Below are 16,048 nucleotides of genomic sequence, written 5' to 3' on the forward strand. Positions count from 1 at the left end.
CCCAGGGTTTGCAGGTTTGGATCCCGGGCGCACACTGACGCACTGCTTGTTGAGCCATGCTGTGGCGGCGTCCCATATAATGTAGAGGAAGATGGGCACGTATGTTAGCTCAGGGCCGATCTTCCTCAGCAAAAAGAGGAGGAGGATTGGTATCAGATGTTAGCTCAGAGCTGATCTTCCTCACAAAAAAAACAAAACACAACAAAACAAAAAACAATAAAATATCTGACAACCACCTTTTTCCATTATCCCTCTTCACTGCTCTTTTTATTCTTTTACAGCAGTATTGCAGTGCTGAGGCAACCCTGCAAAGGGGAGTTCTTGTTTGGGTTAAGAGGACAACAGAAAGAGGTATCTCCTAGTCTAGAGGTTCTCAGAATTGCAAATTACCCAACTGAGACAAAGTGGCTCCTATTGTTTTATCCAGCTTACCACCTCCACCAAACAGGTCCTTCCAGGAGTTGAGGTGGAGAGGAAAGGGACAAGGGAAGGGAGGAGGGGTAATTAATTTTAAATATGAATGAGAAGAAAGACAGTCTCAAATAAGGATAGCTGGGGGAAGGGAAAAGAGATTCAAGCAGCAAGGTACATCCAATTCCCATCAAACTGACTGCTAATCATTTTTCTTGGTAGTTCTAAGTGTCCTTTACAAGTGGTCCTCAGCTTGGAGGTTTTAATACTCACCAAATCCTCTGAAGCCCGGGCTTGTGCTCTTCGGAAAAGATCCAAGTCGTACTCGCTAGTCAGGTTTTCCAAGAGAGGTTCCCGAGTGTTCCCATAGGTCTGCCTGTGTTCCTAGGGAAATAACCAGAGCGTGATACCCTCTGCTTCTGAGAACTTATCTATTTCATTTCAATCGATGTCAACCAAAGGGCCAAACAGAACCATAAGGTATTTATTTAGTGTCAACTATATGCCAGGCATTATACATTATACTAGGCAATAGGGATCGAGCACAAGACAAATCAGGCAGGTTAATGCCAGAAGACACCACTACCTACCCTAGTGAATCTGCAAGGAAATGCTCTTACAACCTCTCCAAAAGGGAGTTTCATTCTTCTATCTCTAAATGAGCACCTCAAGGACCAGAACTCTATGCCTCCTTTTCTTTCTTTGAAAATATGCATGACAGTACAAATAAATAAAATACAACAAACCCAAAGGCACTACAAATTCCTAGAACCTTAAGATCTGGAAGGAACCTTGATGGATATTTCCCCACTTAAAAACAAAACACAGAATCTCTAAGACTTAAGTCTAAGATTTTAGATCTAAAGGAAACTTGGCAGGCAGGAAGGGGCAGTTGGACTAAGCAGTCTTTCGTAAAGTCTTTCACTTGAATTGCTGCACCCACCGTTAGGCTCTCCGCCAAAGGCACTATAATGCTCCCACTTCAGAACTCCAGCCTAAGTGTACAGAAAAAACAGGCTGGCCTTTCTGAAAAATGTTTTACTAAATATCAAGCAAGAACAAAAGAGGGAATAGTCATAGAAAATTAGAAGCATAAAAATAATCCAGTTTTAAATAATTATCAAATCTTACCATTGCAGTTCACTACAAGTATCCCTTCACAGGAAAGAAACTGCACCGTGGAAACTTCTTTTAAACCTTTGATTCTAGCCCTTCCCACTCCTTCCTAGACTCCACCTCTCACCCAGAGAATAGGAGATAATGATTGTTAAATGGATTGGATGGCTCATCCCAGGAAGAACATTACAGATTTCACACATATATTAGCATATGAAGGAACCATTCATCAGTACCTTTACCCCTAGTAAAATTTCTTCGAGTTAATCTGCACCCATCTGATGGATATCTTTTTGAATTTGGACTCTGTATCTAAGATTTAGGTTCTAAGCATTAGTTATTTCTTCTAGTTTCACGAACCTGTTTTTTTAAAAGCTTAAAAAAAAATCCTATCCAGCATTTTACCAGGAAGGCTGGGTCCAAATAACTAGCCCAAACTACTGGAAAGCAGATGATTGGGAGATAAATTTCAGGAACTTTTACCTCAGACACTCTACATGTATGATTGCAGGCAAATTACCTCTCAAAACCTCAGTTTCCCATCTATAAAACAGGTGAAACACCATTCAACTTTGTTACAAAGATTATGGGAGAAACATAACCACAGTGCCTAGCACATAAGCACTCAATAAATGGTGTTATCTATCGTGTTATTACCCCCTACCCAATCTGAAAATAAAAACATTGAATAAGACAGAAAAAGCATACAACCTTGCACCCTACAGCTCACCACTAGAGCCCTCCGTCTACAAACTCAACAAATTCACCCCACAGCCCACCAGTCATCTCATATTGGCCCATCTCCCTTTATTCATATGGTTATCATTTTCAAGACAGTGATGACTACCAAAAAAGTAACTACATAGTTTGGCATATTTTTGTCTTAGGGAAGCCATGCTATCTAAATATCCACAAAACATACTTTTCATAATTATTCTAATGACTAAATCAGCAAATATTCCAACTCCACGAAAAAATAAAGTAAAAATACACATCATAAAAAGAGATCACATGCCAATATGTTAACAGTGGTTTATATCTTGGTGGGTGATTTTCCTTGGAATTTTTCTTCTCTATATTTTTGGTATTCTCAATAGTAAGCATTTATTAATACATTTATGACAAAATGAATCTTTACATAAAAATTGTCTTATGCAAAAAATTTTTTGAAGAATTTTAATTGAAATGAGGAAATTAGTTCAAAATATTTAAGAGAAAACACAGAATTCAAAACTACTTATAGTAATATCCAAATTATGTAAATAAGGCATTACGTAAAAAGCCAGAAGGATATAACCCAAAAAGCTAACTGTGGTAATGTTTATTTCTATACACTTTTCTTAACCATTCTATATTTTCTATTACAAATGTGCATTACTTTTAAAACTAAAAAAAAAAGTAAAACTACAAAAAGATCTATTATAGAATACATTATCCGATTAATACCTTTTATCATGTAGACATTTTATTTTTCCTTAAAATAAGTAGATACTGCTTCGCTTGAATATTTTTCATTATACAGACATCTCCAATATCATGGTATTTGTTTGAGTGGGTGAATTTAACCCTTTAAAGCTCAAGTGAGGTTTACAAACAACTAAACGATTGAATTTTTTTTCATCTAAATTCTAACAGTATTTTGTTTCTCGAAGACTTCCTGTTTCCACTCTTAACAACCCCCTTTTGGGGGATTATAGTAAACTCTAACTGCCAGAGAAGAGTCCTTCGAATACCAAATGGCAAACCTGAAAAGCAGAAGCTTAGAAACCAAAAGGAATCAAATGTGAGAGCAAGGCTTCATGCTAATTAAATATTTAACTTTTTCTCACCATGTATTTCTCTTTCTGTTCTTTGCTCAGCCCGGAATTCCTTTTCTTCCTGAGTTCAGCCACCTTTTCCTTATATCGCAGCTGCCTCTCTGTTGGTGCCTAAAAGGAAAAAGGAGAAAACTGAGAAGCTGGCTAGAAAACCCATTATGTAATTAAGTTTCAAAATCAAAGTAACCAAAAAAGGTGGGAGGGGGGACACCAGATGTGTTACAACCATCCTGTAAATCCTACAGCAATTTTAAAGTTCCAAATCAGGTTCCCTCATCACCTAGACCATTACCCTCCCTGTCAGTTAATATGAGTTCAGGAATGTACTTATTTTAATATTAACCCAAACAGGACATAAATTAAGGATGCAAGTCCCCACCAAAGCAACAGGAATAAAACAAGGATCATTTCAATTCAATAGGTATTTATTGTATGCTTACTGTTTTCCAAGTACTGACACAAAAATGAATAAAAATTTAAGAACTGAATAAGAATAGAACCCAAGACAGACAACGAAAAAAAGTGTAGCTACCACTTAAAGAGCACTTATTACTTCCACGCACTGAGGATGGGTACTTTATATGCATAATTTATCCTGCCAGGTAGCTATTATTCACTCCTTTTTATTAACAAAGAAATAAAGTTTAGGGAGGTCTGCTGATCTACCCAAGACCACACAGCTAGAATAAGAGAATCACAGTATTCAAATCCAGATCTGTTTGGCTCCAAAGCCCAACTCCCTCATCACCATGCTTCTCGTGCTGACTCATAATCTAACCACAACAACAGACATCCATATGATGAGCTACGTATATGTAATGTGAAAAGGGCTAAACTAACATTCTAAGAACATTACTATGGGAATACATGAGCAAGGAATTCATTCATGGTAGAAGAAGATTTGGGAAGAACTCCTACAACAGTGGAGAGTTGCACAAGACCTTGAGGAATAAATACAATCTCTTCTTGGTATAGGTATAGAGTTTTAGGCAGAAAAACAGCAAGAGCAAAGACCAAAGGCATTCAGGGAGGAACAAGGAATTAAGTGTAATCAACAGGCATGAATGTTCAGAGAGGAAGAAGGATTCGGGCAAAGCAGCATCTTGGAAGCCCAGTGAAGAGAGAAGTAGAAGACAAATGACATAATGAACAAGTGTCAAACGCTAAGGAAAAGCCACTGATGACCCTGGAAACATGCCAGCAGAGCAGAGGGGTCTGAAGGTGAATTACAATGGATTAAAAAGTAGATGGAAAATGAGGAAATAGAGCAGCAAGTGTAATCTCCCAAATAATCAGGATTATCTTTTACTATTATTCTCTTATTATTATTATTATTATTATTATTATTAGAGATAGCATGATTCCTTCATTTATAAGGTAGAAGTGTTCGTTTCATGAAAATTTACTATTTGGAAGACAAATATGATTCTGAGTTTATGACTGAAGACCAGTCATTTAGATAAACCATAGGAAACCAGAGGCATGGATACACCTAAACACAGTTATGGGGCAGAGGAGATCCAAGACTTGGCTCTTAAACTGTGAACGGCCAGAGCTTTAACAAGGCCCATACCTGGTGCCTGGTTGCATGCCTGTTGTTGTCATCTTGCCTGTGGGACAGCATCCTTTCTTCTATCTGCTTATCCCGGCTCTGTGCTCTCACCTGTAACCATCAACAACGTCAATAAATCCACCTGCTTCTAAGGCTATGTTTACTTAAAGCATAAGAATACAATAGTAATCCCTTGAATTTATGCTGTACTTTTTGTGTGTGTGTGTGTGTGTGTGTGAGGAAGATTAGCCCTGAGCTAACATCCAATGCCAATTCTCCTCTTTTTGCTGAGGAAGATTGGCCCTGGGGTAACATCCGTACCCATCTTCCTCTACTTTACACAGGACGCCACCACAGCACGGCTTGACAAGCGGTGCATCGTGCACGCCTGGGATCCGGCCCTCGAACCCTCGGGCAGCAGAAGCGGAGCCCGCGCACTTAACCGCTACGCCACCAGGAAGGCCCTGTACTTTTACTTTTAAAGGGTCTTCACATTTATTATCACAATCTCTATAAGAAAGAAATAAGGCAAACTCCACATTCTGTTTTCTCAGCCATTAACTGAGAATCAGACAAGTGAAATAATTACAGTCATGCGCCACTTAACAACGGGAATACATTCCAAAAAATGCGTTATGCGATTTCGTCATTGTGCAAACATCATAGAGTGTTCTTACACAAACCTAGATGGGATTGTCTACCACACACCTAGGCTAGATGGTATTAGTTTTAAGGGACCACCATTGTATATGCAGTCCATTGTTGACTGAAACGTCGTTATGCGGCGCATGACTGTACAACTAAACGGTGGTAAAGCTAAGATTTTAATTAAGTCTGATGACTCTGAGCCTGGACTCTTTCCACTGTACAAGGCATAAGAAACAGTATGAGGAAGCGCAAGAATAGAGTGATGAGCACAAAGAAAAGGTTGGATACCTGGGGTCAAGGCTATAGAGAAACTTAAATCTGTAGTTATGTGATCTTAAATTACATTAGCTCTCCAATAGTTTCAGTTTCATCTTCTGGGAAGTGAAGAACTCATATCCAGCTGCCTGTTCAACTTCAACACTAAAACTCATCATGGTCAAAAGAGAACGACTGACGTCCCCCCTCAAATCTGCTTAACCCTAATTCTTCCCTGTATCAATAAATAGCAGTATTTTCTAAACAACTGATCAGGTCAAAAACTTGAATGTCATCCTTGATTCTTCTCTTTCTCTCACACCTCACATCAAATCTATTACGCGGCTCCCCTCCAAAATATATCCTGAATGCAACCAATTCTTACTATCTCCACTGATACAACACCAGCCCAGGCTACCATCTATTACCTGAACTTGGAGGAGCCTTCCAACTAGTCTACTCTGGGTCAACTCTTGCCCCCTCCAGTCCATTCTCCACATACAAGCAAGCTGTGATTTTAAAAAGTGCTTATGAAATTATATCACACCTCTGCTAAAGCCCTCCAAATGCTTCCCATTGCCGTGACAATAACAACACACTCCTTGTGCCAAAGCCTACAGGTCCTTCACGACCTGGATCCTGCTTCTTCATTTCCCATGATGCTCCAGCCACACAGGCATACTTTCGATTCCTCAAACCCAACAGTTTATCCCCACCTCATAGCCTTTGCACTTGCTCATTCTACTTAGATCTCTTCTCCTAGATCCTGACACAACTAACTGCCTCTTCACCATCAGTCATGACTCAGATCAAATGCCAATTCCAGGTCTTCCTAAACGACCCAAGCAAAAGCAGTGCCATACCCCCATCAGCCCTAAACACTCTCTGTATCTTTAGTCTATTTGTTCCTCACAGCATTTATCACTACATGAAATTCTTATTTACTTATTAATTTATATGTTGATTTTGCCTCCCCCAGGAGAATGTAAGCTCCTTGAATGCAGTCTTTCATCTCATTCACAGCATCCCTCAGATACCTGTGCAGTGCTTGGGACATGCACTCACAGAAATCTGACTGAATAAAAATGGTAATATCACTGATTGTAACTGTTTACCAGGAAACTCAGAGTAATCATGTATGTGCAAGTACTTTAAAAATGCTAGAGCTTTTAATAAATGTGAGAAATTAGTCTAATGTTTCCATTTGGGATCCTAAATGTAATAAAAATAAATATCTTTCAAAAACTCTCCTGGTCCTCCAAGCACATGTTCCAGTAGTAGAGATGGATTACGCTGAACTTGATTCCCCTTGTCAAGAAGAGAGCACAAAAGAGGAAAAATCCAGGAGATGCTTTCTTTTTTTCAGAATTTTGTTTCCCAAACTAAAATTTTTCTTTTTCTTTTTTAAAAATAAATTGCTTAAGGTAACATGTTCCTATTGCTACAAGCCAACAATTTTTAAAGCTATACCTTAGGAAGACTTTTATGTAAAACCATCCACAGTATCAGATTATTATATTTAAAGACAAGCGGTAGAGAACAACTCTCAAAAAAGAGAGATCACAGTTATTTTCAGAGAAAGAAGCACCTAATACCTTGTCAGCTTGTGACGCAGACGTTGGCAGAGTTGTTCCTGTTTTGATCTGGTCTCAGACTAAGGGAAGATAACTGGAAGACCTACCACTTACTTAAACAGAATGGAAGAAACTGTCTTGCTTATACAAGAGATTTGGAATGAAGAAAAATAAGAGTAAGTGTCCTCAACCTTAAAATGCATACAAGCACTGAAAATATACTACTTTGCTGAAAGACTAAACACACAAAGAAACTTTCCATCGTGTGGTCTACTTGTAAACAAGAGAACAAATTCCTGAATCAGGGAGAATTAATGTTAGCTGGGGAATCTAATTCTTCACAGGATGAAACTGGCTCAGACAGGAATAAACCCATGACCCCGGCCTTATTAGTAAAATAACAACCACAAAAACAACAATTAATACTTTCCTCTAACCAGCTTGGATAACCTGTCCAAATACTACCCAAGCAATCCATTTAATTAATAACATTTTCAACTCCTGCCTCCCCATAATTAGTTTTTAGTTCCATCCTCGGTAGCAGTCCATATAGGAACATACAAATTAAGATCTTAGGCTCTACTCCTAAATCCATTATTCCAAAATCCCGAAGGTTATTTAGGACTATATTTTTCAAGAATTTAAAACAAGAATAAGCCAAGAGTAGGTGTCATAGAGAGTAACAACAAAAAATGAAAAGTATTCCGCAGAAATAGATGGAGAAAGAGAATAACTATGAACAACTTTTTAAAAGTAAAATGTTTTCATAGATTTATAACAGAACTTAATGCATAAATATTGAGATCACATATTTATGCAAATCATTCCTTAGTAGAAAAGGTTCCTAGCAGTCTCTGAAGTTAACTTTCAATGGAAAACATCAAAGCACTAGAAGGTGATGTTCCAAATATTCCATACATAACCTCCTTGTTATTTCCTTTCAAAGCACCCATTACATACTATAATTCTTTTATTTGTCTATTTTGTTAAAAAACACAGTTGTTTTTTATGATGTTTTCTCCACTAGAATGTAAGAAGGACCTTGCTCATTTTGTTCATACTATATCCCCATTGTTTAGCAAAGTGCCTGGCAAATGGTAAGCACTCAATAAGTGTATGTTGAATAAATGAGAATACAATTACCTTGCATTCGTCGGCTGAGAGGTTATGATAGAGCGGACATCCTGAAATGGAGAAATGTCTCTCGTGTTTTCCTGTAAGGTGTCCTGTTAAGGAAGGGAAAAACTTAATCTCAAGATAGAATAAGCTTAAGCTTAGAAAGTGATATTCTTCTCTATGACAAACTTGTTTATTTGCTCTATCGTTTTTATCAAATATATGTCTGATCACAGATTGAATCCATCAAAGGTAAGTGCTGTTAGGGCCATAACTTGCACACACAATAAATTCTTTTCTTCCACAAGTTGGATCTGGCACTCTTTGAATATACTTGTGTATGTTCAATATAAATTGTAAACTGATGAATGGATAAAGAAGATGTGGTGTGTGTACACACACACACACACACACACACACACACACACACACACGATGGAATACTACTCAGCCATAAAAAAAAAGATAAAATCATCCCATCCGCAACAACATGGATGGACCTTAACGGTGTTACGTTAAGCAAAATAAGCCAGAGAAAGACAAACACCACATGATTTCACTCATACGTGGAACATAAACAAACACACGAATAAAGAGAACAGATTAGTGGTTACCAGAGGGTAAAGGGGTTGGGGAGTGGGTAAAGGGGAACATATATATGGTGACAGATAAAAATTAGACTCTTGGTGGTGAGCACGATGCAGTCTATATAGAAACTGATAAATAATAATGTACATCTGAAATTACACGTTATAAACCATTATGACCTCAATAATTTAATATACATATATATATAAATTGTAATATAAATTGTTAATTCCTTCTGTTCCGATGACATATTTCTCAAATTCCAAAATGTCATAAAACCATACGTTTATAATAAAGGCACAAAATTACAAGCAGGATTATTTTCTTTTGGTGGAATTTAACTTTCCTATGTTAAATTGATCAAGTCATATGTAATATGTATAATAAGTGTACTTTCCTTTCTATTATGCAATGCTATTCAATCTGAACTTTTTTTTTTTTTTTTGGTGAGGAAGATCAACCCTGAGCTAACATCCGTTGACAATCTTCCTCTCTTTGCTGAGGAAGATTAGCCCTGAACTAACATCTGTGCCCATCTTCCTCTATTTTGTATACTGGATGCTGCCACAGCATGGCTCGATGAGTGGTGCATAGGTCTGTACCCAGGACCTGAACCTGCAAACCCCAGGCCACAGAACCGGAGCATGTGAACTTAACCACTGGTCCCTGAATTGAACTTCTTTTAATAACCAAAGGAAACTTATGAAAAATAGAGAAGGAAATGGCCTTTTCTATCATATAAATAAACCTATTTTGATAATTTTGGACCAGATTAAATATACTCATTTTGGGGGGGGGGGGGCTGGTTTTGTTTAAAGATTTAGGCTTTTTCTATAATCAAACTTTTAAACAGGCAGTTTGCACCAGGCCCTCTTAAGAGGGGAAAATGTTAGGAATAACAATACAGAAAGCTCATTTTATCTAAAGGAGTGTCTCTTCATTTTTCTATTTTTCATGTGGTTTGTGAAAACACACAGGGAATTGCATAAACATTATTTCCTTTTTACATGTCTCTTCAACCAAAAGGTTTATAAAACACCTAAGATTGAGAGGGATGATAAGACAATGCTAATGAGATAAGAAGATAAATTAGCTAAGCTAAATTGCCAGTTTACAAAAATCTTCACCTTTCCTTCACGGAAAAAAGACATTTAATTTTGGGTAAAGGAGACATTGCGATTTAAAAATTATACAACATGACTTATAGAGTAAGTTTTAAAGGGCAAAAATTGTCCAAGCATTGAGGGAGAGGGGAATTAATATGCGATATGCAGGCTGCCATTTCTCTGGGACTGTATTATTAGAAACGTAATTTCAGATTTCCATACAATCGATCTTAGACACAAAAAACTAACCTCAGTAATCAAAGACCACATACAAAACATAAAATCCCCACTGCAGCACACCTTTTGAGGTATCAGGCACCTACAACTTCTGAGCACGTTACTCCAGTCATGTCTTATTTTATTATATGTAAGTTAAAACCGAATCTAATGTGTCTATACTAAAAGTTTAAAAAAATAATGGCTGATCTACTGACCTAGCAATTCCACTGCTACGAATTTATCCAACAGATTTTCTAGAAAGACACCAAAATACGTACATACAAGGCTATCCATTACAGTATTGTTCAAAATAACTAAAAATGAGAAACAATCAAAATGTCAATGAATATGGGATAATTTAAATAATTTATGAACTATCAATATAATGGAATTCTCTGTAGCCTTTAAACAGATAGACCTCTCAGTGCTAATAATGTAACATATCCAAAATGTCAAACCATCTATTGTCTATTTTCCTTTTTATGAATAACAAAAAAGAAATATACATACATACACATGCATGCTTATATATGTATAGAAACTTACTAGAAGCATTCATAAAAAACTACCAACAGTAGTTTTATATCTGGGGCATGATTCTGGGGATATGAGTGAAGGAGAACTTTTACTTATGCACTTCTAACGCTCCTGTAGGGTTTTAATTTTTCAAAAGCACATAATACTTTCATACCAAAACTATAACAAAAAAATTAATGACATTCTTTTTCCTAAGATAAAGAGCGGAACAGGATCAAGAATAATTTTGGAAGCTCAGGTTCATACTTTTCAAACTTCACCAGTACATTAAAAACAAAAGTCAAAGTAAACTTTCCTCTGATGCAATAGATTACACTTACCCTCTAGTCTATCACAAGAGGGCTAAGTCCTGGGCACAAATAACACATAATCAGGCCCTACTCTGACCTCACCTCCTCCTCTCCATTCTGGTCTACCTACCCCAGGCATATTGGCCCTAAGTATGCCTGAAACTAGTTAAGCATTCTCCTGCCCCAGACCCTTTGCACTTGCTGTTCCCTCTACCCATAATGCGTATCCCCCAGATATTCAAATGGTTCACTCTTTCTCACTTCTTTCAGGTTTCTGCTCAAATGTCACCATATCAGAGTGGCTTTCCCTAATCTACCATGTGTATGTGTGTTCGTGTGTGTGTGTGTAATAATATCTTACCCTCTCTGTACTCCCTACTTTATTTTCCTTCATAGCACATATGTCTAGTTGATGTACTATGTTATCTAGCTGTTTTGCCGTCCCTGGTTAGACTGCAAGCTCCATCAGGGTAGGGACTCTGACATGTTCACAATGACATCACCAGAAATTAAAACAGTATCTGGCACATGGCAAACATTCAATAAGAATTAAATAACTGAGGGGCCGGCCCCGTGGCTTAGCGGTTAAGTACGCGCGCTCCGCTGCTGGCGGCCGGGGTTCGGATCCCGGGTGCGCACCGACACACCGCTTCTCCGGCCATGCCGAGGCCGCATCCCACATACAGCAACTAGAAGGCTGTGCAACTATGACATACAACTATCTACTGGGGCTTTGGGGGGGAAAATAAAGAAAGAAAGAAAGAAACGTGTCTTTAAAAAAAAAAAAAAAAAGAATTAAATAACTGATTAAACACAGTACATAAAATAAAAGTAACAATTTAGGGATGCATGGATAAGGTTCCTTTCCCTGCTGTGTGGCAAATAGATCCCCTTCCCCTCTTAAAGCATATTAGCTATCTTTGGTACTAGTGTTTACATGATGATGTCATCTATGCTTAGTTTTTCATTATTTATCCCAAGTAAACTGATTTAGGCCTGAAACAATTATCTTGAGTGACAACTGGCATGGTGTTCAAGGGAACTTCTCCTCTATTTATGCATTTTGATGGGTTGAAATTCTCTGAGAAACTGCTGCTAAGACCAGGAAAGGATGCAAATAAATAAAATACTAGGGAAAACGTACTGGTGCCCTGCATAACAGCAACTTACTCTGTTCTACCTTTTTTCTGAATCTGATGACCACATTCTATGGCTAAATTTGAGATGCAAACCCAGTAGTGAAAGGCCCCTTATCTCCCAATCAGTGCCTTGCAACTCTAGACAAAAGCTTAAGCCCCATATTTGCACCTAAGCTTACCTAAGGAGCACAGATAAGGTTTAAACCATTACAAAAATCCCTCAGTGAGGGGTAAAAGTCATAAGAAAATAATGATATACTCATTTACCTGAGAAAAAAGTTATCTACTTTATACTTACTAAGTACATAAAGCCACAAGACCTAAAACTACTGGAGTCACAAAAGGCCAGCGTCTCATCTGTACTCTTTCAGCATCACAGCAATCTGTTTTTCTCATTTCCTTAACAGGTATGGCCATACAACCACTGTTCTGCACCAGCTTACCCTCTGTAGTCCTCTCTAAGCTTGAACTATGCACCATACAATGAGGTATTTGGAGGTAACTGGTCTTCTGTTTTGTTTTTGCTGGAAAAAGGAAAGAATTTTTCACTGGGAAAAGCTCTCAATAAACTGAACGGTGAGTCACAGTTAATTTTCTTGCAACCAGATCTATTATTATGGACAACAGGCCAAGAAGCAGAAATACTTTTATTCAAGTGGGCAATTCATTGTTACTTTGAGCATGTGATCACTGAAGTGCCTAAGAAGCTAGGTTGCAACAGAACACTCAACATTTCTGGTTGATCCTAACTCCAGAGGGAGAGAGAACCACAGAACACAGGGTGTCATAAAGCTGGAGCACACTTACCTAGAGAGTTACAGCCTGGGGTAGGACACTTCATATTGAAATTGTAGCTTTCATGGAAGCGACGACGCTTGGGGCGATGAGAGAGATCGCTGCCTGAGTCTTTCAGGGACATGTCCTTGGCAATGCTCTCATCATGAGACACGTTGGGGCTGGAGATGTCTATGTCAGACTCGGAAGAAGGTGCATTTCCAGTTGGAGTTCGAGGTGGAGACTCATCATGATCAGCTGTATTTTTGGTTTCTAAAGTAAGAGCAATTGGTAGAACTCATAAATGGGGCTCATTTATCTAGAAGTTTACTATACAGAAGAGTTTACAGGCTTCCCTGTTCCTCCTTCTATGCTTTAACCAGTAACTTTTAGCCATTTATCTGCTCTAAGGCTAAACGGAAAATGAAGAGAAACTAACATCATTCCCTTTGTGCAACTTTAATTTCTGACTAAAATTAAATTTGGGGTTTCTCTAATACATTTCACTTACTTCTGTTTCTCCTAAGCCCCCAATCACGGGTAATCAAAACTGGATAGAAATAAATTTTCAAAAAGCATTACCATCCCACTCTCCTTCCAGGAGATATACCGGATGGAAGACTAATGAAAACGGTTGTCTTTCTGGGTGACATTGAACAGACTTGGTGTGAGAGTGTGAATGGACTTGACTCTTAAATTAGCTGTTGGTAATCTAACAATTCTGACTCTAAATCAGGGGTTGCAAACCAAATGCCTACAGGGGCTGAGCAAGGCCAAAGAGACAGCTGATTATCCAACTCACAACGACAACCACTATTCAGCTCCAGCCAATTATCACTGTGGGTGAATGGCCACCTACTGTTCCCAGAGCTTTCCATTTTCAAAACAAACTAGTAACCCAGGTTTTTATATGAAATCTCTGTATTTTCAAATATCGGCAACACAAATTTTTTTTTTAATGTAAGTACTGTGCAAGCAAACCAACTGACCATGCTGGCAGGCTAGAAGCTCACCAGTCTGTAACCTCTGCTCTAAGGCCTCTAATTTGGGCTCACCATTCCCCATTACTGAAAGTCACTCCTCCTCAGAAATTCAGAGATAAATGAACTGATAAGCATGGCTCATTAAGCTCATGGCCCTTAGAAAATCTAGTTCAAGCCTTCTTCATCTGTGGGTAAGAGGTCCCCAGTCCCTTTGCCTAGTGCCGGTCTGATCCAATACACTCCAGCTACTCTGAATTTCAAGAATACTCTAGTACCAAACTGTCCTCAGCAAGACATAAGAAAAGAATCAGGCAAACAGCTTTCACCTAGTTGCATTATGTCAGTATTAGGCATCTATCTGCATGGCCCCATGCCTTCCTTAAGAGAAACTGCCCACACTCTCTGTAATGGGTCCAAATCACACCACACCCACTCACCTCTATCTGAAAAGTCAACCACTTGCTCAGTTTCTGAGCCAGACGAACGAGTCTGCCGAAGTGGGTATTTTTTCGGAGTCACTGGGGTAGGCTGCTGCTGACTACGGGTCACTCTTCTGGTAGAATAAGCAGGCTCCTCAGTGCCAAAAGACTGCAAATTTCGAACAGGACTAGAATCTGATGCCGATTTTAAAAGATAATAAAATAATTAAGGAAAAAAGAAAGAAATCTGTTTTATTTCCCATCCATATGATTTATTGGCATGTAGGCCCTCCTCTTCATACTTCACAAAATCCAACAAATCCTTTTTATTTATTAAATAAAATATTAATTAAATTACTATTAATTAAATAAAATGAACAAATCCTATTTATTTATTAAATAAAATATAAGCAAAAGAACCTAGATCAGGTATAGAGATGCAAGATAGTGTAGAATCAACAGCTTAGGTTCTGGAATCAAAACTGAATGGGATTCAATCCCACTCCCAACTAGCTGTGGCATCTTGGGCAAGTTCATCTCTCCAAGACTGTTTCTTGATCTATAAAAACAGGAAAATACGGGGCCGGCCCGGTGGCGCAAGCAGTTACGTGCACATGCTCTGCTGCGGCGGCCCGGGGTTCGCTGGTTCGGATCCCGGGCGCGCACCGACGCACTGCTTGGTAAGCCATGCTGTGGCGGCGTCCCATATAAAGTGGAGGAAGATGGGCACCGATGTTAGCCCAGGGCCGTCTTCCTCAGCAAAAAAAAAAAGAGGAGGATTGGCGGATGTTAGCTCAGGGCTGATCTCCTCACAAAAAAAAAAAAAAAAAAAAAAAAAAAAACAGGAAAATACGAGGGGCACATTCCTCATACAACTATTGTGAGGAATAAGGGAGATAATTTATGTAAAGCACTTACTGTAGATCTATAAATATGCTTTATAAATATTAACTGCATCCTTTCTTTCTTCCCTTATTCTAATCCACCATAAAACAGATATTCTAATACTAAAGGTGTAACAACATAAAAATAGTTCCTTTCCTCAGAGATCGTTTTTCCTTCCTGATTACCCTGACACCCCGAAGCAAAATCATAATAGATTCATAAGGGGTAAGGCAAGAATACACCTTTTACAGTTCTTTTGGATGGCAAAACCTATTCTGAAGCACTCAGCAGCCTTTTTACATCTCCAATCTGATGACGCTTAAACAAGGAATAAAAGAAACTCAAAGCGGAAATTAAAGCATATTTTAAACAATGAAAAATCCTAATATGTAAATCTTATAGATTATCCAAAAAAAAAAACTAAAATTCTCAAACTTGTGCGTAAAAGGTAGCACACAGCTAAGTTATCAGTATGCATGCCTTTAGGGGGCTCCATTTACAATGCAGTCTACATTTTGCTTTAGAGAGGGCCACCTTACATAGAACACACTAGGAATGGTGCCCCCAGGAGTTGTGTAACTCTGTGGTCATGAAGTATAATAACTAGAAAGAGACCCAG

General features: G+C 38.3%; 1 protein-coding gene across 5 annotated transcripts in view; it reads right to left on the minus strand.

Moving 5' to 3' along the window:
• KAT7 (lysine acetyltransferase 7) overlaps window positions 1–16,048 on the minus strand; it is a 45,243-nt gene that overhangs the window by 25,109 nt on the left and 4,086 nt on the right. For 2 of the 5 annotated variants that reach the window (XR_009222712.1, XM_058560719.1), the window contains exons 3-9: window positions 14,563–14,739; window positions 13,176–13,415; window positions 12,812–12,892; window positions 8,517–8,599; window positions 4,918–5,007; window positions 3,357–3,455; window positions 685–795 (exon numbers count right to left, since the gene is read on the minus strand). Coding sequence is in view for 4 of the 5 variants with exons in the window: in XM_058560719.1 (XP_058416702.1) it covers window positions 685–795; window positions 3,357–3,455; window positions 4,918–5,007; window positions 8,517–8,599; window positions 12,812–12,892; window positions 13,176–13,415; window positions 14,563–14,739 (881 nt within the window). In the remaining variant the exon portion in view is untranslated. The remainder of the gene's footprint in view (window positions 1–684; window positions 796–3,356; window positions 3,456–4,917; window positions 5,008–8,516; window positions 8,600–12,811; window positions 12,893–13,175; window positions 13,416–14,562; window positions 14,740–16,048) is intronic. The other 3 variants (XM_058560721.1, XM_058560720.1, XM_058560722.1) reach the window with 3 other exon arrangements.

This window comes from Diceros bicornis, chromosome 18 (genome assembly GCF_020826845.1).
Source record: "Diceros bicornis minor isolate mBicDic1 chromosome 18, mDicBic1.mat.cur, whole genome shotgun sequence".
In the NCBI taxonomy this organism is placed as follows: domain Eukaryota; kingdom Metazoa; phylum Chordata; class Mammalia; order Perissodactyla; family Rhinocerotidae; genus Diceros; species Diceros bicornis.